Source organism: Miscanthus floridulus, chromosome 11 (genome assembly GCF_019320115.1).
Source record: "Miscanthus floridulus cultivar M001 chromosome 11, ASM1932011v1, whole genome shotgun sequence".
Lineage (NCBI taxonomy): Eukaryota > Viridiplantae > Streptophyta > Magnoliopsida > Poales > Poaceae > Miscanthus > Miscanthus floridulus.
Window position 1 is genome coordinate 36,159,873 of NC_089590.1, and position 26,016 is coordinate 36,185,888.

The 26,016-nt window shown below is 45.3% G+C and overlaps 1 protein-coding gene, 1 long non-coding RNA gene and 1 pseudogene across 2 annotated transcripts; 2 read left to right on the top strand and 1 right to left on the bottom strand.

Moving 5' to 3' along the window:
- Positions 1–253: 253 nt before the first annotated feature.
- LOC136491786 (uncharacterized) lies at positions 254–10,237 on the top strand. The gene is made up of 6 exons (XM_066488023.1): positions 254–271; positions 9,105–9,551; positions 9,668–9,727; positions 9,816–9,834; positions 9,929–9,986; positions 10,075–10,237. Exons 1-6 carry the CDS (start codon positions 254–256, stop codon positions 10,091–10,093), a joined length of 621 nt encoding a protein of 206 aa, XP_066344120.1. The 3' UTR covers positions 10,094–10,237.
- A 209-nt stretch (positions 10,238–10,446) lies between these two features.
- On the top strand, positions 10,447–11,594 carry LOC136494683 (uncharacterized). The gene is made up of 3 exons (XR_010768656.1): positions 10,447–10,713; positions 11,179–11,270; positions 11,386–11,594. It is a non-coding gene; the product is annotated as an uncharacterized lncRNA (long non-coding RNA).
- Positions 11,595–16,499: 4,905 nt separating this feature from the next.
- Positions 16,500–19,531, bottom strand: LOC136492985 (heavy metal-associated isoprenylated plant protein 7-like; annotated as a pseudogene).
- Between the last annotated feature and the right edge of the window lie 6,485 nt (positions 19,532–26,016).

Sequence of the window (26,016 nt, forward strand, 5' to 3'; positions counted from 1 at the left end):
GAGTTGAAATTCAAATTACCTCCTTGTGGCTGTGACTGGTTGTCCCACCCGTTATAACCTTGTTGTCGGAACCCATTGTTGATGTAGGTAGCATCTTCATGGGTCTTGGGGCAGTCGTTCCTCGAATGTCCGACATTGCCACAAACTTTGCATGTCGTATGCGAGTCTGGCCTAGACGGTGCCCTTCATTATTTCTTTTTGATGGGATCGCTCGTCTAGCCTCTTCATTAAGAGATCCATTTTTGTGGTAAGCATGTCCGCGTCCTTCACGGTATGCATGCCTTTTTGTTGTTTTTGTGATCTTTCCTCCCCCAGCTCAAATTTGACACCATTTTCCCGATGAGAGTCGTAGCTCCATCGATGGTGAGGGAGAGGAAAGCTCCACCAGCAGCGACATCAATGTGCCCCTCGACATGGTTGTTAACCCATCATAGAAGTTCTAGAGCATGAGCCAATTTTCTATCCCGTGGTGCAGGCATGCATAGATGTAGTCCTGTAGCCTCTCCCATGCCTTGGGGATAGTTTTCCATGGAATTCTGCTAGAAATTTGAAATTCTCCCCCTCATGGAATTGGTTTTGCCCATGGGGAAGAATTTGGTGAGGAACATCATGGAGCATTTTACCCACGTGTTGACAGCTTCCTTATCCTTATAGAACCACTACATCGCCTTCCCCACGAGGGAGATGGGAAATGAGCCAAGCCTGATGCTTTCAGGTGTGACATCTTTGATGATGATGGTGTCACATAGCTCAAGGAAGTGTTGAAGGTGGGCGTTTGCGTCCTTATTGGGCAAACCATAAAACTGGTTTGCCTGCACCATCGTGATCAGGCCGGTCCTTAGTTCAAAGTTTCCATTGCCCGTGTTGATAGCGGGCCCAATGGACACGTTGGCAATAATGGGGACAGAGTACTCGTGGAGTGACTTGGCCATGGAGTTAGTAGCGGATGGTACTGGGGTGCTGGTTCGCTTGATGGAGGAGTAGCAGAAGAAGAAGCGGTACGAGACCAGTTCTTCCTTTGGAGTGCCACTAGATTCTCGATGTAGTTTTTTGGTAGAACGAAACCGGTCATACACTTGGGCCAACCTCAAGGATAAAAGAGAAAGAAATAATGAAAGAATGTTCCAAAGTGGAGTAGGCTTATCCTAATATAGCCATGCAAAGAATAGCTGATGATCATACAAATACATGGTTACACCTAGACCTAAGTGTAAGATGGACGGGGAGATCTTTGAGCACCGGTCTGCCAGCAAGCGTGAGAGACTTTACGAACTCCTATACGAATACCCAAACATGGGGGATTACAAAGGACAAACAGGGCTATCACCACCTGTCGCCTACCCCTCTACCGTGGAGCACCATCACATCTGAAGGTTCCCGTATACCCGAGCACCACGCCAGTGTATAAAGAAACTACCCATATCCCCTGGGACTCCGACCCTATAGATCGACATAGGACATGGGCAAACCCAAAGGAACAACGAATGCCACCTCAACTTAGTTCTAATTCTAATCATATAAGTTGTATGAATGTTTAAGCTTAATGTTCTACATGCTAAGTTCATAACATAGGAACTATATGCTAGTTCATATGCCAAGATCATAACATAAGAACTATACTCTAGTTGATAAGTATGATTATATTGATAAGTAGAGAACAAGACAATGGAAGAACTCTTCATATTATTCATACCAAGAATTCTCCAAGGAGTCAAGCCCTCTAAGGTAGCTTTGCCTTGCTTCAAATGACTACTAAAATGTAAAAGTGCAAAGGTGGGAATGAGGTGTTGCTCCAAGAGGTCTGTGTTTAGAGAGGGGGCTCTCCCCCTCCTCTTATACAAGTGCCCAAGGCGGTTTGGTGGTATATTACCCAGAGATCCCATGCAAACCGCCCATGGGTAGCATTAATTGCACTGCTTGAGGAAGCTAGGCCTGAGCTGCTGCACCTAGGGTGCGGACCGCACCCTGGCTGGCCCACCTAGCCATCGCCTTTGCCAGGTGGGCTGGTGGCTGGGTCTAGGCCCCTTCCTCGGTGGTTTGGCGCCTAGATCTTCAATGTATGTGGGCCTTCTTCTTTATTCCATTGCGTAAATGTACTTTACGCTTTTCTAGATTGCGCCTTTTGATGTATTTTCCACTATATTTCTATATAAGTCCTGCAAAACATTATTCTTCCAAATGATACAAGAAGGTATGAAGAAACATGTTGCTAAATTGAAGCCTCAATTTATAATTCCACAACTTGTTTTGGAGGCTCAACTTGTTTTGGGGATGATCAGGCTCTTTCTTTTATGGGTAGATTCATCAAATCGACCATGCTTGCGTACTTGCTCATGAGCTAGTCAAAATCTGATTGTATCTTCACCTCTTTACCGAAGATTTCATTTTTCTTAGCCTCCCAAGTCTTAATCTTCGGATGCTTTGAATTGTAAGTGTGTTGTGTTTTTTGTTTGCAGCTAGCTTGACTGGTTTGGGAAATTGGTTGGCTGATTTTTGTTGTCCGCCAACATTAGAATTAGCTTGGCTGACTTTCAAGGCGACTTAGTCAATCCTTTCTGGACAGTAGCGCTAGTGGCTTTTTTTGCTTGTTCATAGGAGTTTTGGCTTGGCCCTTGAACCCAGAAGACCTGATAGTGATCTTGAGGCTCTCTCGATTATCATTAGACTTTTCTAGCAAAACATCACGATCCAGAACTTTATTTCCTTGGTTGGGTTCGCCGATATCATATTTTTTCTAATAGTGGAATCAACTTGTTCTGGCTGGATTATTTAAGAGTTTCAACCAAGGACGGTTGTCAGATATATGGGCCCGGGGTACCCTCACCAACCATGTATCTGGCCCATCAGTGGAGGACGTTCGAGGATGAAGCCCACAAGGATTAGATGCAACCACCAACTTGGAGATCACAACGTATCAAGGATATCTTCCGCCATCTTAGCTATGGCAAGATAGGATTGATCTGTTGTAACAAACTAGAAATCCAATCTATAGCGTCGATCGCCCTCGTTGTAACCCTACCCCTCTACCTATATAAGGGGCTAAGGATCCCATGACTAACATGTTCACCACGACACCATCGCCTCATTTCAATCTACCTCGTAGCTAAGAGCAACAACCTTTGTAACCGAGCCTATGAATATAAGAAGAGCAGCAGCACCAACTAGAGTAGGGTTTAGCGCACCACCGCGCCCCGAACCAGTATAAAATCCTTGTGTCTCATGTGCTACCATCTGATTCCATCTACGCGATCACGTTGCTAGGCATTGCCGGAGCTAAATCATCCGACAAAGGTTTCATGTTGCTAAGTAAATGATGTGCATCTCCACCAACCGTAGCTTGCATGTCGAATTTTGCCTCTACTGATTTCCTACACAGATAAACAAATTCCTGCAAATTGGTTTGAGAGGCATCGAACGAAGCCTCAATCAAAGGGACCATGCTCGCTGACTTTGGAGAGTCAGGCAACACCATAATATGACGCAAAGAAGCACACGTTGCTGCTGTCCTGTTATTTGTTCGAGAGGTACTAACAGAATTTGGTGTGTATGTAGTAGCAGGAAGTATAGTGCTAACTCCTCCTAAATTGGCCCTATCATTTTCAGGCACCGAAGAGGCCAATTCAAATTAATTAGCAGATATAGACCTATTCTAATCATAATGGTAGTGAAATAGCCTCCTATATTGAGGTTGACTAGCAAACATGGCTGATCCATCATAAGGTAAAGTAACAATAGGAGCACCAAACTTTCTTTTCTCTAATTCATCAAATCTAGTCATAAGCATATTCATAGCATGATAAAGAGGGGAATCCTTAGTTATTCCACTTGTTTTTACCTTAGGTTTGGGTGTAGACATTACAATGCTCCCTTGACCCATTGGATCATTGAAATCACCATTGAACTTGTTATTCAACATCCTGATAGTAGATTGTTGATCCTTATAATAGCGCAACAGTAAGAAAGATTATAGGGGTCCAACACCAGATGTGATTAGTCATTTGGACTAGATGCAACAATAATGAGACACATAAGAAAGGTGGATTTGAACAAGAAAATTGGCTAGGGCACAAAGATCGGTTCTAGAGTATAGTCGATCGATCATCCCCAGGGAGTCGTCAAAAAGTGTGTTGACACGAATTACGGTTAGTACACCGATAAGGAGCTAGATCGCTCGGTATAGGTGAGCCAAAGATTATCCTAGCCAATCCTCAAGTCGGCTGATGCCAACAGTGTGCTCACAGGCAAACACTTTACCAAGTACCTCCAGCGATGAGTGCGATATGCAATACATGTCGCTTGAGGAGCCTCACCGGAGCACGATACGCGAGATATGCCAGTAAGGTCGCTCAAAACCCAAAACGCCACATGCCTAGGAGGGATCCCATTGGGGCATGCGACAGTGATGGGCTGCCCTAGTTGGCCTAACCACTCTAGAGCTTCGTTATCATCGATCCATCGGCCATGCAATAGCAACAAAGAATGAGGAGAGGTAGTAGATGGAAAACAGAGGGAAAAAGGAGTACTAGATGTATTTTCAATGATTATGTAGTTCGATTACCTCAATCGACGGCAAGTTTCCATTGAGTTAGATTCAATTCAAGCTTAGACTAGGAAAAATCGGTACGACCTGTTTTTGCGAGTCCAGAGCAAAAACCTTCCTGAAACCATAATTTATTCATCCAGACTCTAAATTGAAAGATCTATATATGTTTCTTGATCAGCTCAATGAGAGAAATGCAATGATACAATCCATTCTTCAATTTGAAGAAACCGGTTAGGCCTGTTTTCCTGTATCAGCCCCTCGAAACTGTGTTTTCTTTATCTAGAATCCAAATTGGACGGTCCATATATGTTTTTCGATTGTCTCGACGAGAGAAACACAATGGTCGACTCCATTATGCATTTTGGCAAAGTGCCAAAATCGAAACCGGCTAAGCCTATTTCTGCTGTAAATTTTGGGTTCAACCTCTCTTCACACTTTTGGCTATCAACATATCTCCTATTTTCAGGTGTGGTTTATGTGAACCTAAAAAAATATAAACCGCAGCAACGTTGTTCAACTCATTGGCTATTTGTAAACTAAGGGCGATGCATGTATCAACCGCTTTTAATTTGAAGGGTGATATTGTATATCTACCATTGTTTGGACATCACTTAGGTTTCTTCCACAGACACTTGGGAAATACTTCTTTAGATATCTCTCATTAATTGCTCTTGGGATACGGACACCTTGCAATGTCTCAAGCATATATAATGCAATCCATTTTTCAATTTGAAGAAACCGGCCTGGCATGTTTTCTTGGACAGCCCTCTCGAAATTGTGTTTTCTTCATCCGAACTCCAAACTAGACGATCAATATATGTGTATTGTTCGTCTCGATGGGAGGAACACAATGTTAGAGTTCACTATGCATTTTGACAAAGTTCCAAAACCAGCTTAGCCGGTTTGGGAAACCAGCTAAACCTGTTAGAATTTTTTTTGTTCAGCCTCTCTTGACACTTTTGGTGTCAACACCATGTCATTCATCTTTAGCATGTTTTGCTCGATTTTTCTATTTTACTGTCTTATCTTATATAATTAAAACCACTAGACATGGACCGGGACCAAAGTCTTTCGAGATCAAGTAAAGTACTTGTATTAATAATACATTTATAAAGAGTGGTGGGGTTCCATTCCTATAATTACCATCACATAACAACAATTTGCTACAAAGCACCACACCAGTTTTATGTAACTAACATGATCTGCTCTCACTACAAGAAATCTGTCTTTCTATGACAAAATGCCTCATGACGGGGCCTGTTTTTGTCATATAATGTAACATAATATGACAAAAATTTCTCTAGCGTCATAAAATTAGAAGACCTAAAACTATTTATGACGACATCATTTTTTTTGTCACGTAAAGGTACCAAGTTTCGTCACAAAATGGCAGGCGCCAGAAGCCAGTCGACGATTGTGAATTTATGACGATTCATATAGTTTTTATGTGACGATAGTAGTCGTCATTGAATGTTTTATCAAATATGACGACCCGAATGTCATAAAATACCCAGTAGGATATGGACCCTTGACCAATGTCTGTTGGGCTCGGAGCTAGGCCTTGGCCCATGTAAAAATGTGGAGGGCGCACGTGTGGAGGGAGACAGGCTGGGCCTAAAATATTAGGGCCAAGAGATATTTTTCTTTTTTTGGGTTTCAAAATCTGGTTTGAAGTTTTCATTTTTTTGGAATTCAAAATTTAAAATTTTAAAACTTTGTCAACTTCACAATCGTTTCGGCTGAAACCCAAAATGATTTCGGCTGAAAAAGTGATGAATATAAAAGTTGTAGAACTTATCAAGATCTAACTTTTTTATTTTGGTGATTTACAAATCCGATAAAGTTATAGTAACGTTGTTCACAATTTCTATATCTCTGTCTTAGTTTATGAAACTTTGAGAGAGATATGTAAAATTTATAAACAATGTTACTATTACTTTGTCGGATGAACAAATGACTAAAATAAGAGTTGTAGATCTTGATGAGTTGTACAACTTTGATGTTGATGACTTTTTCAGCCGACATCATTTCGGGTCTTAAAATATGGCTTCAAGTTGTAATTTTTTAAAATTCAAAATTTGAATTACTCAAACTTTGTCACATTGAAACATAAACAAAATACAATGATAGAGCATGATTTTAGAAAAATTTAGGAAAAATAAGCATCGCATTTGGAGTTAGTATGTGGGAGAAAGACCAGTTACAAATTTTAGCTGCAGATTAAAAAGAAAAATCACTTGTTCTTCATCATGAACAAGTGACGAACAAGAATGATTTCTCTTTTTAATCTCCTTTTAAAACTTGTAACAAGTTTTTCTTCCACATAGTAACTCCAAATGCGATGATTTTTTTTTCTGATTTTTTCTAAAATCATGATCTATGTAGTTATTGTATTCTTGTTGTCATGTGTCAAAGTTTGAAGAATTCAAATTCTGAATTTTATAAAATGACAACTTCAAACCAAATTTTGAAACCCAAAATGATTCCGGCTGAAAAAGTGATGAATATAAAAGTTGTATAACTTATCAAGATCTAACTTTTTTATTTTGGTGATTTACAAATCCGACAAAGTTGTAGTAACGTTGTTCACAATTTCTACATCTCTGTCTTAGTTTATGAAAGTTTGAGAGAGATATGTAAAATTTGTGAACAATGTTACTATCACTTTGTCGGATGAACAAATGACCAAAATAAGAGTTTTAGATCTTGATGAGTTATACAACTTTGATGTTGATGACTTTTTCAGCAGACATCATTTCGGGTCTTAAAATATGGCTTCAAGTTGTAATTTTTTAAAATTCAAAATTTGAATTACTCAAACTTTGTCACATTGAAACATAAACAAAATACAATGATAGAGCATGATTTTAGAAAAAATTAGGAAAAAAAAGCATCGCATTTGGAGTTAGTATGTGGGAGAAAGACTAGTTATAAATTTTAGCTGCAGATTAAAAAGAAAAATCACTTGTTCTTCATCATGAACAAGTGACGAACAAGAATGATTTCTCTTTTTAATCTCCTTTTAAAACTTGTAACAAGTTTTTCTCCCACATAGTAACTCCAAATGCGATGATTTTTTTTTCTGATTTTTTCTAAAATCATGATCTATGTAGTTATTGTATTCTTGTTGTCATGTGTCAAAGTTTGAAGAACTCAAATTCTGAATTTTATAAAATGACAACTTCAAACCAAATTTTGAAACCCAAAATGATTTCGACTGAAAAAGTGATGAATATAAAAGTTGTAGAACTTATCAAGATCTAACTTTTTTATTTTGGTGATTTACAAATCCGACAAAGTTACAGTAACGTTGTTCATAATTTCTACATCTCTGTCTTAGTTTATGAAACTTTGAGAGAGAGATGTAAAATTTATGAACAATGTTACTATCACTTTGTCGGATGAACAAATGACCAAAATAAGAGTTGTAGATTTTGATGAGTTGTACAACTTTGATGTTGATGACTTTTTCAGCCGACATCATTTCGGGTCTTAAAATATGGCTTCAATTTGTAATTTTTTAAATTCAAAATTTAAATTACTCAAACTTTGTCACATTGAAACATAAACAAAATACACTGATAGAGCATGATTTTAGAAAAAATTAGGAAAAAAAAGCATCGCATTTGGAGTTAGTATGTGGGAGAAAGACTAGTTACAAATTTTAGCTGCAGATTAAGAAGAAAAATCACTTGTTCTTCATCATGAACAAGCGACGAACAAGAATGATTTCTCTTTTTAATCTCCTTTTAAAACTTGTAACAAGTTTTTCTCCCACATAGTAACTCCAAATGCGATGATTTTTTTTTTCTGAAATTTTCTAAAATCATGATCTATGTAGTTATTGTATTCTTGTTGTCATGTGTCAAAGTTTGAAGAATTCAAATTCTGAATTTTATAAAATGACAACTTCAAACCAAATTTTAAAACCCAAAATGATTTCGGCTGAAAAAGTGATGAATATAAAAGTTGTAGAACTTATCAAGATCTAACTTTTTTATTTTGGTGATTTACAAATCCGACAAAGTTGTAGTAACGTTGTTCACAATTTCTACATCTCTGTCTTAGTTTATGAAAGTTTGAGAGAGATATGTAAAATTTGTGAACAATGTTACTATCACTTTGTCGGATGAACAAATGACCAAAATAAGAGTTGTAGATCTTAATGAGTTGTACAACTTTAATGTTGATGACTTTTCCGGCTGGAATCATTTATAACCTCAAAAATCTATTTGAATTCTAAATATTTTGAAATTCAAATTTTTAAAAGTTCAAATAAACACGGATGGGAAAATAACCAATATGAAAGTTGTAGATCTTGATGAGTTCTAAAATTTTGTAGTTGACGACTTTTTCATTTGAATTAATTTATATTCTTAAAATAATTATCATAATTTTACGATAAATTATAAACATAATAAGCGCGCTGTATTAACATCAGATTCAGCCCAAACGTAGATCCAGCCCAGCCCAAATTGATCTGCATATCATTCCTGGCCGTTGGATCGATCAACGGACGACTCACATTCATTCAGCTTGAAATAAATAACCTAAACCCTAGCAACGGCTCACATTGTTTGGATCTCCCACCCCCGATCTCCCCCACTTCACCGCTCGGCCTCCATCCCCATCTGTTTGCCTCTGCTGCTCCAAGGACGGCAGCGGCCCCGCGTCCCCGTCGCCGCTCCCGCAAACGCCGTCGCGGGACAAGGAGAAGCCGCCGCACCAGCACCCGCAGCAGGCCTCCTTCCCCGGCGCCGCGGCCTCTTTGCAGCCCCCGCGCCCCTGGAACCTCCGCACTGCTCGCGTCGAGATCGGACGCTTCGGGGAAGGCGTCCGCGCCGGCGTGTGGAGGGCACCCGCCGCCGCCGGCGGCGGCCCTGCCCACGAAGAGGGCCTTCGCCGCGCTCACCAGGGACGAGATCACCGCGGACTTCGCCGCCATCCGCGGCAGCCGCCCGCCGCGGCAGCCCAAGAGGCACCCGCACGCCGTGCAGCGCCAGTCAATGTAACGATTTTTTTTCTACCTCCTCTGTCCCCTCTAGCACGTTCTGGTCTGGTGCGCGGATTTTCGGCCGCCGTTGCTCAATCCTGTCTGGTTTCGCTCGTATTGGTTGATTGCAGATGCTGTACCCGGGGTTGTCTCTCACCGACGTTAATCTGGACTCATACAAGATCGACGAGGTAAGAAACCGTTTTTGTAAACGGTTGTGGGATTTGCTTGGTTCTTGGGCTGATTTTGTTGGTTTTGCTCCCAAATTGCTTTCTTCAGACGTGTCTCGCCCTTGGAGGTAGAGGATTAAGGTGGGATTTTGAGTAGAACTGTCGAGGTCGTGCTATTGATGCTTATACATCGGTCTTCTCTGCGTTGCGTCTTTCTTGCAGATAGGCATCTTAGAGTCATAGTGACAGAGCAGAAGCCAGGCCGGGAACAAACAGAAAGGTGAGGAGATTTTTGGTGCATTAGTTATTCATGCGTCCTCTGAATTCTGCTTGTTAACTTCATCCGATAATTTCTTGCATGGATATAGGAGAAAATTTCTTGTGTAGATCCAGGAGAATAGCAACAGGACTCAGGGCACCAAGAATAGCTAGGAAAGAGCAGAGACCAGAACAACTGTAAGAAATACTGTGATTTCAGAGTTCATTTGTTTATCTGATTATGCATTCTTTGGTCTCTTGCATCATACCCACCGGCGCTCAACATACCCACTAGGCCTTGCTGCAGTTCTTCTCCACAGCTAAAGAGGAAGAGGTCCTGCTGCTGTTCCTCCGTCCCAATGACCAGGCCGGCCAGCCATGCCCTTCTACTGAACAGATAGGCACATGAGACTTTAAGGTTAGTGTGCCTTTGAATGTGTAGATCGAAATATAAGGAATTTTACTAGGTTATGGTTCTTCTCTTTCTACCTTCTTCAGGTTACAGCAACGGTAGCATGTAAATTGTATGTTCCTGTTATAATATATTCATATCCCTTTAAAATCAATTGGATTGTAAGTGCTTTATCAAGATGCTGAAAAGAACAACTCTTCTGATGCTGATAAAACACCTAGCAACAGGCAGATCTCATGGTTCCCTTCTGCAGATTGGGATAGAGAGAGATGACTAAAATATATAATGTCAAGTTGTTCTACGGATATTGACACACCATATGGCACTAATCCACCAGGTATTCGCACCTTCTATTCCCTCGCTACTGTGCGAAACCGAGCAGCTGTAAGCCTTGTTTTGGTGATAAAAAGTATGAGTTTATAATTGAGGCGTCCTGTCATGTGGGCAGCACAAGGCCATCCACTAGCACTGTCTTAATATTGTTGATGTAATCAACATCCTATGTAGAACAGGGAATCTTTTTGTAGCTTTCATGTTAACATTCCCCGTAATTATGAGACCAAATGTTTTAGAAAAAACTTTACTATTACTTCTTAGTTTCCCGGATTGTATACATGCTCAAAGATATTGTGTAAAAGTTGAACTATGGAATAAAAACATTTGTTGTTTTCATGTGTGTCTCCAAGATAAATCCGTTGCGTTAGCACGGGCATTATACTAGTTCATATAATGCTCATGTATCACTGCGTAGGTTTTTATTTCCTACCCCTAACCAGTATGATGGTCTGCTATTTTTTTGAAGGGAGCTGTTTTGCTATTTGTGCCAGACAGATCCATTGTGCCAATGTGAAGCTTAGTTGATCTATTAATTAAATCTACTATGTCCTCTTCAAGGTATTGATATCTCCAATTAAGTTACATTCTTTGTAATTTTTTCAAGAATCCAACACCAAGCATGCATACTTGCTGATTTGTTATTTTGTTTTGTGTTGTTTTGTTCAATTGAAAGTTGCAGCAAGGAGAGAAGTGAGGGACATGTGAGCTATAAATGCTTGCAAGGTGCAAATTCTTCAACTTTGTAGTAAAGGACATGGGGGCTAATGTATTGCTGGAACTACAAACTCTGTCTTATCATAAGCTATATGAAGTTATTTGCATATGCAAAAGACAAACTTGTGTGATGGTTGAACCTATTTGCGCTATGTAATATATCATATGATTTGGGTTCTAAGTGAATGATGGCATGACTTTTATGTCTATGTTATATGACCTGTGCTAAGATTCATCACTGAATGAATATATAATGCGCGACGCTTCTTAACCATGGTTAACTACACTATAGATGACGGCTTCTTATCGTCATAATAGCGAGCATTAACCAGGATACGTAGTCGGCATTTGTGACGGTTAATATATTGAGTGACGGGTTGACTAAATAATATGTGACAAATACTATCGTCATAAAAGGTAACAATATGTGATGACCAAATGGTACCGTCACAAAAGGTCATCACATTTTGTGACGGCTTTTCATACAATCGTCACACGGTACATTATGTGACGGTCGTTATATGACGACCGGCGTGACGCCGCATTTTCGTCATATAATACATTTTATGACAAATTCAGTACTTTACATGACAATTTCGGTTTGTCATACAAGCCCAGATTTTTTGTAGTGTCTATCTCCTAAATAATAAAGAATGACTCTTTGTGGTCGCCAATAAAAGTATAAAACCAAATCATAAAATCTATGAAAAAAGACCACGGCACATCCGGCTCCTGTGGTCATGCATGCAGAAACGCTTGCATTTCAAAATGAAAAGGACATTTTGTTTCGGGACCATGCATTCTCGCATGTAAACAAATCAATGTCCTTACAAGTTTTGAATCCACATCTGTCTGCTTGCTTGCTCCCTGGTCCCTGGAGCACCCCGTCGCTTTAGGTCCCCATGGTTACACAATATTTTGTATATATATTATACAACAATGATTCATCCAATGAGGAAAAAAAAACAAGCCCAAATGCATCATCACAGCAGAAGGTTGAAATCCTCAAATCCTTCCAAAACTTTCCTCCCCTGGTTTCATCTACTTGTGCGCCCACCAACAGACGCTAGATCAGCTGGTGTAGCGCTCCTGCAGCACCGCTCGGGTTCTGAGTTCGAATCCCCTCCGGGGCGAATTTCAGACTTGAGGGTAAAAAAAATCCACTCGTCAGTCCCACGCCAAAGTACAGGTCTGTGGCCGTCCCATATCACGGGATGCGGTGCAACTGTATATGGGTAGGGCTGGGGTTCGGAGATTTTCTCAATCTGCGTGATAAGATCTTCTTAGTGAAAAATCGTGGGGGACGTCATTCCCCTCGGATGTGGAGTTTTTTTTTCTACTTGTGCGCCCTAGGGCATGGCCAATGCATGTAGTATATAGTAGTGGTGGTTTCATTCATTCAGAATTAGTAGATCTCGATAAGAATGGGGAAAGCTTTGAATTTGAGCTACTATCCATCCAATACAAGCATACACTACTACACAAACTTTACTGGAGGCGGGCATTTTCGGTTTTCCGCGGCAGGCAAAGCCGTCCGCCGCGGCCTAGAGGCCACGGTAAATCGTGGCTTAACCGCGGCGGGCGGTCTTGCCCGCCGCGGTTAATCGATTTACCGCGGCGGGCGGTGTAACGTGCCCGCCGCGGTAAATATACTTTTACCACGGCGGGCACGTTAGGATGCCCGCTGCGGTTAATCATTTAAAAAAACAAAAAAAAACCAGGAGCCCGCCGGTGAGCCCGTTCTCGAGCCCACTGGCGAGCCCACCGGCGATGGATCCGGGCTTCCCATGGCCGCCACCACCTCGCTAGTCGCTCGCAGGGGACCACGCCGACGCCTCCTCGCGGATCCCGCCGCGCCATGGTGGAGGGAGGCCGCCGCGCCGACACGTCCTCGCCCGCCGTGGTGGAGGTCCCAACGTCGTGGCCGTGGTGGAGATCCACTGCCGGATCAGGTCGCTCCACCGCCAGATCCACGGAGGAGGAGGGTGCAGCCGCCAGATCCGTGGGGGAGGAGGTCGCCGCCGCCGGATCCGTGGAGGAAGAGGTCGCCGTCGCCGGATCTGGAGAGAGGAAGAGGGAGGAGTGAGGGAGATGGAGAGAGGAAGAGGGAGGTGGAGAGGAAGAGGGAGATGAACTCACTGGATTTGAAACCCTAGCCCCGCGTCATCGTCGTTCATGGAGGATCCGTGGGGGAGGAGGAGGGCGCAGCCGTCACCGTCGTCCCGCGCGCGCCGCTGTAGGGGGTGGCGCTATGGAGGAGAGCTGCGCCGCGCGCCACTGCCTGCATCAAGGTAGAGTAGAGGGAGGCAGAGGGAGAGTGGGGGAGGCGGAGAGCTGAGAGAAAGAGAGTGGGGGAGGCGGGGAGCTGAGAAAGAGAGAGTGGGGGAGGCGGCGACGATGGTGCGAGGGCCTTGGTTTATATTGGAGATGGCTATTGGGCTGCACATTTTCCACGGCGGGCATCTTAAGACGTCCGCCACGGTACATCGATTTACCGTGGCGGACGTCTTAAGATGTTCGCCACGGAAAATAGGGTATTTTTCGTGGCGGACATCTTAAGACGTCCGCCACAGTAAATCGATTTACCGTGGCGGGCAAAAAAGCCCGCCGTGGTAAATAAAAAATGCCCGCCTAGGTAAACCGTGGCATTTACCTTGACGGGTAAAAATAGGTGCCCGCCTCGGTGGCCTCCGGGGGGGTGTCGTGCAAAATCATTTGTGTAGTAGTGATACTCTTGTTGTCCCTATAACTCTTTCTTCCTCACAATTTTTGTGGTCCTCTCATCTTCTCTCATGAGGCTTATTGGCTATTGTAGGGCATGATTAGGCACATACGAAAAGTACTGTGTGTTGGGACCTGCCCTAGATTAATTTGTTTGTTTCACCAAGCACGCATGTGACATTCAGTTCCCAGGGCCGTACAAACCGAGGGCGTGGTCTCTCAGTCAGCAGCACATGGCACGTACGCCCTGGCCCTTGGAGAGTTGCGGTACTGTTTGAGGATTGGATGGTGAGCTAGACCACTTAGGACCCCAAAAGTTCTTTTTGTTTGAAAAATAAGCTCTTAAAAGCTGTTGAACAGCAGCGCAAGGCAGTGGCTTGCATGTGTTTGTACCACATAGATTAGTACGGGTGGTTTTGTGGATTAGCCAGCGCTTGTCAGAGAACAAATCATGCATGTTGGTGGGTTAATCATTTACTCAAGTGAGCAGTAGATTGGTTGTATATGCAATATGCATGCATGAGATGATGTGCATGCTGCAACTAACGGCTGCAGGCCCATATGGTATCCCAGTCACCACTCACCACCCACCGCACCGGTGGTCATGCTCATCAGTGCCCCGCACCACACTCTCACTACTCACTATAGGCGGCTCTCCCTTGCATTGCATTGGCTGGGATCTTCTACGAAAGAATGCCGATACACGGCCCGTCACATTTTCTTGAGGGTTTAGAAGAGCTACTCCTATTCCTATGACAAGTGATTCTCTCATTTTCCAAAGTACACTTCTGTCGTAAATTAAGCGCACTTCTAGCATTTGAAGTTTATCTCAGCATAAGTGTATTTCTAGATATAGTCCACCTAGTCTTGGTAGATTTTTTTTACTTTCTCTATTTTCAAAGTGCAATCATTACATACTGGAATAATAGTTTTTGATTGGGTAGATATGTAATTTTCAAGTAACGTTTTTTAAAGAGAACCTACTGAGGGGAGAGTTTCCCCGCCTGGATTATATTAAGGCCCCGTTTAGATCCTTGGTTACAACACGGGCCGATGTCGTCCACCAATTTTCAAGTAACATTATCTTCTCCAAAAAATTTATAAGTATACTTATTATTGGAGATGATTACGCGTGGGAAGTGGATGAGGAGAAGTCATATCTTTGACACTGACCCTTTTAATTAGTTCATTTAGAGAATTGTACGATAGAATTAGCTTAGAATCACTCCTCTATGAAACATCGAGAGCGCCACAAAAAAGGTCACTGTTGTTGTTGTCGTCATGGCTGCTGCCCAAAATCGGATTGGACAGGTAGGAATGTATTCCACGAAAGGTCAAGTTCTGTTCCACGGTCTCTATCTGAAACCAAATACTACATTTTCAAGGCCAAATTCTGTTCCACGGTCTGTGTCTGAATTTCTGAAACCAGCCCCATGCACATGCATTCGCGCATGCTTTCGTTCCTTACGACGCAATTCACCATCATCGACCCAAACCCAACCATGCATGGAAGCAAAGTGGCCACCTATAGCAGTAGTAGCCCAGCCAGGCCCCACCAGGTCAGTGGTACTACAAATGGGATCACATGCAAAGCGATGCAATGCAAGCATGCAGCAGGTGAATCCATCCATCCATCATTTGGAGCTGAGAATGCAAAGGCAACCTGAATCCACAGCTCTTTCAGGGCTGATGCTGCCATGATGATGTGAAAGAATCCTCTCATTCAGAGCAAACTCCAAGGCAGCTGGGTACCTATAGCTATAGGTAGCAGGATGTACTGCCGCACTGGCGAAAGGCCGGGGGGGGGGGGGGGGGGGGGGGGGGGGGGGGGGGGGGGGGGGGGGGGGCGGCGGGGGGCACCAAAGTTGAAGCTGCAATCCACCTAGGATTTTGGGCCCGCACAAAGGACCCATCACATTCACATGCCCCATGCCCACATGCACATGCCAAGCACCTGTCCCCCCTCACTTCCACTGAGTAGCGAGTCCTCTCTCCTCTGCACTGCATATTCACCAGCTACTCTCTATCACCTCTAGAACCTTCACATCATTCACCCCGTGGTGAATATATTCTCTCTTCTTTTACCTACTAGTACCATCATAAAAATTCAGATTCCAATGCAAACTTGCTGAAGCTGTTGTTAACACTAGTACTATACTCCTACTAGACAAAGGCCTAGTTCGCTTCATAGAAAAAACAAATCGAAATACGGTTCTGGCTGATTTGTTATGAGAGAAAAATACTGTTTCGGCTAAAAAACAAGCTGAAAAAGACAGATTATAAGAGAAGCGAACATGGCTGTCAGGGGTAAAGAAAATATATAGGACAACTGGCTAGAGGGGATTGCCAAGGTAAATGAAACTTAGTAATACTATCATACATACAGTTTTTTATAGAAGTTCTACATAAAGGTACTCCATATAGCATCCATAAACTGACAAGCCCAGACTTACTTTATACCACAAAGGTGAAAGAAAGGGTTAAAATTACAAAAGAAAAAAGAAGAGAGAAATTGAAAGAAGTCTAACTCCCCAAAAAAGCCTGGTACTGTTCAAACAAAATTGCCATTTGCTTTTGCTCAGGGGCATTTTTGCAAAGACAACTTCCCTCCCTCTAGATTATGCACGCAGGCACGCAGCTCGCTCGCTCTTCCCTCCAAACCACCTTCTTATTCTTTTTTTTTTCGCTCAGGCAGGAGCAGGACCCACCTACGGGTTTTTACATGACGGAGCAGGCGTTGGGGTTCTCGTCGCTGAAGATCTGCGGCGCCATGGGCTGGTGGTGGTGTGGCGGCGCGTACGCAGCGTACGACGGCGGCGGGTAGGCCGGCTGGTAGGCGTACCCCGGAGGTGGCGGCGGCGGCGGCGGCGGGTACTGGTAGGCCGGCTGGTAGTACCCTCCCGGGAACGAGAACCGCGGGTAGTGCATGTACAGGTTGGCGGCCGCGATGGCAGTCGCGTCCTTGTCCTTGTCGGCCTCGTCCTTCTTCTCGTCGCCGCCGCCCTCCTTCTCCTCCTTCTCGTCGCCGCCGCCGCCGTCCTTCTTCTCTTCCTCCTTGCCGTCCTTCTTCTCCTCGCCTCCGCCTTCTTCCTTCTTCTCCTCCTTGGCCTTGTCGTCGCCGCCGGCGGCGCTCTCCGGTGGGGGGACTGTCTCGGACTTGACGATGGCCGCGTGCTTGCCGGTGCGCTTGTACACGTGCTCGGCCAGCTTGGACTCTTCGAACACGCCCTTCACTGTCACCTCCGATGCCTTGAGGTCTGCTTCTACAGACTGCACGCCTGCACAACCATCAAGAACATTATTTGTGATTCAGAACATACAAGGACCAGTAAATAGTTTTTCGACAAGCTAAACAGTCTTGTCAATTTTGGGTCAAACAGGTGGGTGGAGGAGTTATTCATTTCACGTTGAATAGTTCTGTTCCCTATTCATTTCACTCTGAAGAGATGCATCATGCATGTGTTCCGAATCATTTGGTCAGAAAAAGACTGCATTTGGGCATGCTGAATCATCACACTAAGCTAGCAACTCCATTGCAGCCACCAAGCTTTAGTAAACTGCTACTCCAGACAAGACATGTATACATGATAATAATGGTATGGGTATATATGCATGAAAAGGACTAGACTAGACTAGTAATCTAATAATTGAAGGCAGCCAAACAAACTGATGATAATGGAGCACCGACCGTTCATCTTGAGGATCCCTCTTCCTGATCCCCTGAGCGCAGGCCTCGCAATGCATGTGCACCTTCAGCACCACGGCGAGCACCGGCGGCTTCAAAAACATAAAAAAAAAACCCTCACATCAGCCTCTGATCGATGGAACTAAAATCATCATTCAGAATAAAACCAATGCAGATCATCAGGATGTTGATGTGAGAAGAAATATATATGTATCAGTATGTATCTCTTTGATTATATTCACCTCCTTCTTCTCCTCCGGCTTTGGCGGCTCGGGCTCCTCCTTCTTCTCCTCTTCCTTCTTCTCCTCCGGTGGCGGGGGTATCGGCGACAGGAGCTCCACCTTGCGGCCGGTCTTCTTCTGGACGCGCTCCACCACCTTCATGGGATCAGCGGCCGCCTTCTTCCCCTTCACCAACACCTTGTGCGCCTTGGAGTCAGCGATCACATCCTCCACTCCTGCAATTTCCATTCCAGTTCAGAATTCAGATGCATGCCATTGCCATGGAGAAATAATAATAATATATATGCACGCATCATGCTTAGCTGGAAGTTGGAATTGGAACATTGTTAGTTGAGAATCATTTGGAGGATACTGTCTAGACATGGCTGCTGGCTGAGGAATGAATCGACTTCACTTTTTGAGCTCTGAGAATGACACACGCATGCTCAAGGCTGTCATTCTCATGGAATCTACCTGCCTTTTGCCGAGCTAAAAAGTCACTCAGAGGGATCTCTAGTCAGGGACAGGGAGTCAGTCGTTCTCCGTTCTCCCTCCCACCATTAATCTTAATCAAGTGGATGGATTGGTGTGCAATTGCAACCGTTGAACATGGAAGATCTAGTTGATTAGCAAGGTGAATCTGATTAAACAAAGCGTACCCCACCGACTACCCAGTTAAAACTCCTGCCATGAATCACATAAATTCTTCCAAGAATAACCTTTGAAACAAGTATCCTAAATCTGGAATTTCTCTTTTGAAGAAAAAAAAAAGAATATTCTGAAATCTCAATCCACATCATGCATTCATGTGTGTTTAATAAAAAAGAAAACTGATGACCATAGGATACTTGCTACCACAATTAATGAGAAGAAACTGAAAAATCCAGCACACTGAAAACAGAACAAAGGAGAAGGTAGCAGAGGCAGGGCAGGGCAGCATTTTACCATCGAAGCGCTTGAGGATCTTCTTGACCTTGCGGGCGCATCCCTCGCAGTGCATGTAGACCCGCATCTCGACCTCCTCCGGCGGCGGGGGCGGCGGCGGCGGCGCATCCTCCTTCTTCTCCTCCCCGTCCTTGGGCTTCTCCTCGCCGCCGCCTTCCTTGGGCTTGTCCTCCGCCGCGGCGTCCTTGGGTTTGTCGTCCTTCTTCTCCTCTGCCGCCACCTCCTTGGGCTTCTCCACCTCCTCCTTCTTCGCCTCCTGCAAGGCAACAACATGGCCACCACCTTCAGGATGTGACGCCCGGCTGGAGGAGAAGGAGATGATGAGAAGCGTCGTCCCCAACGGCCAAACCAAACTCACCTCGCCCATGGCTTCCCTCCGCTGTGTGCTCTGCTCCCACGCGCGCCTCTGCTGCTGCGACTAAAAGCTCCTCCTCTCCTCGGTGAGCGAGCCGGTGAGTGGTGGTGGACGGTGGTGGCTGGCTCTGTGCTCGCGTGTCTGTGACGCCGGTGGGGAATGGGGGTGGGGGTGATGTGGTGTGTCACCTTATGTAGAGAGAGGCCAGAGGGTGGGCGCCGCCAACCAAGGCCTGCAAGATCCGCCTCCGCCCGCATGGAAATGATTTTGGCATCTCTCTCTCTCTCTCCACCACGTCCCTTGCCTCCCTCTCACTCTCTCTCTTGGAAATTGGAGACTGGAGTAGCACACTTCCCCTGGCACCGAATACGTAGCTGTAAGAAATTACTACTCGGAGGGTAAATTTAATTTACTAATGAAATATTGCTTAAATACAATGTGTGTAACGCTCCTTTTATTGCCTGGAGATTTTTGGAACCGATTGATTACTGTGTTTTACCAAGCATGGTTTAGTTTTGTAGTCGCGACGAAAAAAATTAATAATTTTGTGGTACTTTGTTTGTACGATGTGCTTTCTGATGACATTTTTTTTTTACCTTCATTCATCAATTTGCACACTACCATGGGCAGCCCCGGGGTGCACATACGTGCGTGCATCCATTGGGCGGCACAAAACTACAAATAAAAAAAAGGTTTTCTCGATCGAGGGGCTTCATCTTCAAGATGCTTTGCAGTTACTAGTAGTTTGCAATGCCGTGGCGTCCTCCTGTGTGCCGCTCTCCTCTTCTAAAACTGCCTGCCTTCGTATCTCTTCCTCCTTGCTTTTCCCTGAGAGGTTTGATGCATGGAGGTTTCTTACGACCTAACTATCTGTCATCTCTTCCTCCTTTTCCCTCACTGGCTTTGCTGACGCACCAAGTTTTCTTGCCACGTACTAGTATTTGTATTTCTCTCTCAAAGTGCCCTTCTGTGTTTCCTTTTCTCTGAGAGGCTTGATGCATGAAGTTTTCTTGCCTCATACTACTTATTGGCACTATTAAAGCTTCAGTTTCTGCCTTTTTTTGTTCTAGTGCTCCGCCAGGCTATGCATGACTCAACACACCTATCCCCAACCCAGCTGTCTGCCATGCATGCGTGCATCATCATGCATCCGATCGGGAAAGGGAGATATAGATAGCAGAGTGCAGATAGCACACTTATCTGGTTTGCAGATGCAGATGTAGTGCAGCCCTGGTGTGGCATATGTATGTAGCCTCTGGATACTGCTGTTTGGCTGGCCACTACCTTCCTGCTTGTGCTTCTCTCTGTATCTTGCTTCTTTGCAAGATATCTATGCACCATATGTATGATCCATCATGTGAATGATCATATAATGCGTATGTATACTTCGTATCCGGCGTCCGGCCATACACTTGTCTCCTGCTTTGAGCTTGCAGTTTTCCTCCTTAATTTAGTTCTCTCTTAATATACGCTGGCCCCTCTCTTTTTTTCTGTCTATGTTACCATGCATGGAAACAAGAAAGATGATGGAGACTTGAAAGCAAATGAGAAAACGGCATATTAAAAGAGAGAAACCATTAGTGCATTTTAAGCCCTACCACTATATATCCAGCTAAGCGTTGAGAGGTCCTTCGAGATGAGAATTAAATTAAAATAATTAATCAAGGACAAGACGAGCTTGGTCCCCTTCTATATGTCACTAATTATAGCGGTTGTAGGTGTATGCATATATAGATCCAGCATTCTATTTTTTTTTTCTTCGCAAAAAAAGCATTCTATTTTTTTCTTATAATATAAAGGCGGGCTAAAAGTTTTAGGTTTGCTGTTTGACCGATCTTGTGGTACGGCAACGTGAATTTTATCGTATTTCGAGTAAAGTTTTAATTATATATATATCGTGTAGCCGTACTAGTCAAGTTAACAATGCATGCATGTATCACCTTTTATTTGACACCGTCTAGTAAATATTTCATTGACCGGTGTGGCGACTCAAGGGAGGCATGGAAAGCTAGCTAGTGGCGAAATCATATGGCTAAGTTTGGAATATGGGTTTTTTTTTTAATTCCTATATGCTTTTCTATATTTAAGATCCCCTATGGAACATAGGAACTTTTTTTTTGTTTTCTACGTTTTTCATATGAAAATCATGTACAAATCCTGTAAAATTCATGTGTTCCAAAGGAGTCCTAATTGATTGCTATATATCTGCATGTATATTTTTTTTTTTGTAAAATTTCCGTATTTCAAATGGGCTTTACAAGTTGCATCGATTGCAACAAGGCAGAGGAAAATAAGATGGAATGTAAACAACAAGAATTTTGTGTTTTGTGTTTTGTGTGTTTGTCTTTTGTCTTCATCTTTCGGGGAAAAAAAAGACATTTTGTCATAAAAGTAAGGCCCTATTTATATCCATTAGCTATTAGTTAGCTAGTCAACAGCTCATATATAATATTAGCAGCTTTGGTCTAACTAGTGTGATAGCTAGTTAAATATATATCCAGCTAACAATTAGCTAGACTAATATTAGCTGGACCCGTTTAGATAAAAAAATAGTTGTTAGTAGCTAACTATTAGCTTTATGGATCAAAATAGGACGCAAGCCTCATCAGCCGAATACTATCATGTAAAAACTAATTAATAGTTCATAGCTAACAATATTAGCTGCTATTAGCTAGACTATTAGTTGTCCACCATTTAGATAAAAAAGTAATTATTAGCAGCTAAATATTTGACACCATCTAGTAAATATTTCAGTGAGCGGTGGCGAGATGCTAAGTTTGGAATACGGGATTTTTTTAATTCCTTATACTTTTCTATATTTAATTGATTGCTATCCATATGTGTTTTTAAAAAAAAAATCGTATTTCAAATGGGCTCTACAAGTTGCATCCATCGCAACAAGGTGGAGGAAAATTAGAAGGAATGTAAACAGCAATAAGCTTTGTCTTTTGTCTTTTGTCTTGATCTTTCGAAAAAAGACATTTTGTCTTAAAGTAAGACCCTATTTATATCCCTTAGTGTTTGGTATCAGTATTAGGGATACCCGACGGAGGGATCTGAGCACAGCGGACGATAAACTCACCTAGATAATCGATGACGTATTTCAGTCTCAACCGACCCTGAAGGGACGGTTTCCGCCTCGCCAGGACCCCTCGGGCACTGGCCCCTGTGTCGCCCGACCCCGGGGGTATGGGCCCTGTGTAGCCCTGACCCCAAGGCTACGGGAGCCGTCTCGCTCGACCCGTCGGGCACGGGCCCCATGTCGCCCGACCCCCGAGGGTACGGGAGTAGTCTCGCCCTACCCTGAGGGCACGGGCTCCGTCCCGCCTGACCCCAAGGGCTCGGGATTCGTCTCGCCCGACGGGAGCCCATACCTCTTTCAACCACTACGGGTCTAAGGGTATGACCCCGAGGTCAAACTTCTGATACCAGGAGGGAAGCAGGCACGTCTCGATAGTGACCCATGGCCACGTTCAGGCCACTCCCGGGGGTTCACATCACCAACAGTGATGGGTGCGTGGTTGTTGTGCTGCCTAATCCCCGTACGGCCAGCTGACAGGCACATCAGTTCACCACGCCATCCGCCAGGACGGGATGGGATGCCACGACCAGCTGATGACTGTCGGGGAATGGCACCAGTGGTGGACAGGTGCCCTGACGCCCACATCAGGACTTAGATGGCTAGTCACGGCGTCAGCTAGGTCCCGAACGCGCACATGCGCTTTGGGAACCTAGATTTCATCGTCACGACAGAGGGAGAGTTGGCGCAGGCCCCTACCGCCGTCCTAGCCTCTCCACTCCACCGGCCTCGACACGATTCATCGAGGCGCTAGGAGGAGCTGCAGCTACACGCGCCAGAGGGCGGTGCCTCTAGGAGTGACCAGCTCCTTGGCTTCGATTATGGGAGGCTAGATCGCCAGCTCGACGTCTTCCTAGGACCCTGACCGTCCTAGGAGGACCTGCGCTGCCTTACCTTCTTGTTCACCAACGTCATGGTGCAGCTTGTCGGAGGAGAACCACTCTCCCCGGAATACCTCATCCGGAGCGCCCCGGTAGCATTCTCGTTCGGTCTGCGCAATGCTGCGAGGACCATTGGCCACCCCATGGCATAGCGCATGCACCCATCCCCTATGAACTGACGAGTTTGTGGGATGACTGAATACATCTTGGAATCTTTCCACGACCTTCTCGTGGAAGATTCGGAGTCGCTCTTCGACTCTGACTCCAGCAGGGGGAGCCATCACCCATCGTGAGAATGTTTTATGGCAGGTACCCCCAAAGGACGCATCGAAAGCATCCATGAGGGAGGGGCTACCCCACCAAACGACCTCGATGACGAGGTCGAGGGAGATGCGGAGGCCTCGCCTCGCCTATGGGTGGAGCAGTTGAGGGCGTGGCACAGGGAACTCAAGGATGTGTGACTCTAGCTAGAGCAGGAGCGCGTAGAGCTCGAGCAAGATATAGAGCACCGTGGAGACAGTGGGCGTGCGCGCACCATGGCCCACGATGTGAATTGGAGGATCATCGAAGATGATGGAGCCCTCCCACACTTCACCCGAGCAAGCCAAAACATCGCTGTCGTGGTGGCCTTGCTTCGAGGGCTCCCAGAGCCCACGACACCCGAGGATTGTCGGGCCCATCGTGAGATCTGCACGCTGCTTGAGCACACGGCGGTGCAGCAGGTGGAGAGCTCATTGTCTTGGTGACGCGAGCTCAACGCTAGTCAATATGCGCCCTCAGGATGACATGTCAGGGACGTGTCTGTCCACTAGGCGATGCATGGCGGAGGGGGGGCACGTCGTGGCCCTAGTCTATGAGCGTCTCAGCCTCCACCGTGACACACGAAACACCCTGGTTGCCCGTAGATGTGGACGAAGCGATGAGAGAGAGGAAGCCGGCCATGGCTACCTATCCTCGTCGTGGTGGACCCTACGATAGCGGCGAGGACCGAAGCCCAAGCCCCAACTTGCTGGGATCTCAGGCCTTCGGCCGACACATCCTCAATGCCACCTTCCCACCATGGTACCTGACCGCCGACCAACATCCCGAAATACTCTAGGGAAACAAACCCTGGACTGTGGCTTGAGGATTACCGACTTGCTTGCCAACCGGTGGAGCGGATAGTGTCAATTTCATTATCTACAACCTCCCATTGTTCCTAGATAATGCGGTGCGAACATGGTTGGGGCACCTTCTGCCCAACCAAATTTAAAGTTGTGCGGACCTAAAGGAGATTTTCGTGGGAAACTTCCAGGGCACCTACTGGTTCCTAAACGCTAAATGGTAAATAGTCGGTCACCTACCATTTAGCCATTATTCGGAGCAAAACGTCCCATTAAACGGGCTAAACGGCCAATTAAACGGGGTAAAAGGGTAATTAAACAGAAACGGCGCACCACCGTGTAGCGTTTACATGGTGTTTAAATGAGCTAAACGGCCGTTTAGGCGAACAGTGCCTATGCGCATCCTGGGAACTCGTGGGATCTCAAAATCTGCCAATAGAAGTCTGGAGGAACTCTTCATGAGTACATCCAGGTGCTTCTCCCGGCAATGCAATGAGCTGCCCAATGTCGCCGACGCTGACGTTATAGGAGCCTTCCTGTCCAAGACCACCTGTGAGTCCCTGGTTCACAAGCTGAGACGTAAGGGCCCGCGAACCACAAAGGAGCTCCTCGACATCGCCACCAGTCATGCCTCGGGCGAGGAGGCGGTTGGAGCGATTTTCAACCATCCTAAGGGCAAGGCGACGAGCGAAGGCGCCTCCAACTGCCCCAACAAGAAGAAGAACAAGCGACGGTGCGAGGGCTCGCTCGTGGCCGCTGCTGACCAGTAAGGGGGGTTGGAAGCCCACCAAGGGTAGCCTAGACCACTTCGGGAAGCTACTCGAAGGGCCATGCCTGAACCATGCCTTCCCCATCAAGCGCCTATACAAAGACTACGCCCTCATGAAGCGGTTCCTGTCTGGTGGCTCCAATAAGTGTGCGCATAGGAAGGAGCCCAAGCCGGTGGTAGACGATGTGGAGGGGACGGACGGTGACTTTTTGACACCAGATGGCTGCCTCATGATCTTCGGAGGGTCGATGGCCTACGACTCCAAGTGCCATCAGAAGCTTGCACGCCGTGAAGTCTATACTGACCATGCCAGCCATGCCTTCCTTCCTTCGATGGTCGGAGTCCTGCCATCACCTTTGATTGGACCGACCACCCAGAAAGCGTCCCGCAGCTGGCAAGATACCTGCTCGTGGTCAACCCGATCGTCGGCACGAAGTGGCTCACCAAGGTGCTAATGGATGGAGGTAGAGGCCTCAAAATCATGTACGCTGAGACGCTCAACGCCATGGGCATCAACCGATCATGCATCTGGCCGATCGGGGCGCCTTTCCACAGCATCGTGCCTAGAAAGCAGGCCGTGCCGCTTAGGCAAATCAATCAGCCTATCACCTTCTAGAATCCGACCAATTACAGGATGGAGGCCCTTACCTTCGAGGTGGTCGGGGTCCACAGGACCTACCACGCCATCCTAGGATGTCCATGCTACGCAAAGTTCATGGCCATCCCCAACTACACCTATCTAGAAGTTGAAGATGATGGGTCCACGTGGGGTCATCACCGTCGACACCTCCTTCCAGCGAGACTACGAGTGTGAGGTCGAGTGCTACGAAC

Bases quoted from the DNA above. Each gene is read 5' to 3' on its own strand.
- LOC136491786 (XM_066488023.1), top strand. The intron at 9,552-9,667 runs GTAACGATTTTT...GGTTGATTGCAG, and splicing joins GCCGTGCAGCGCCAGTCAAT to ATGCTGTACCCGGGGTTGTC.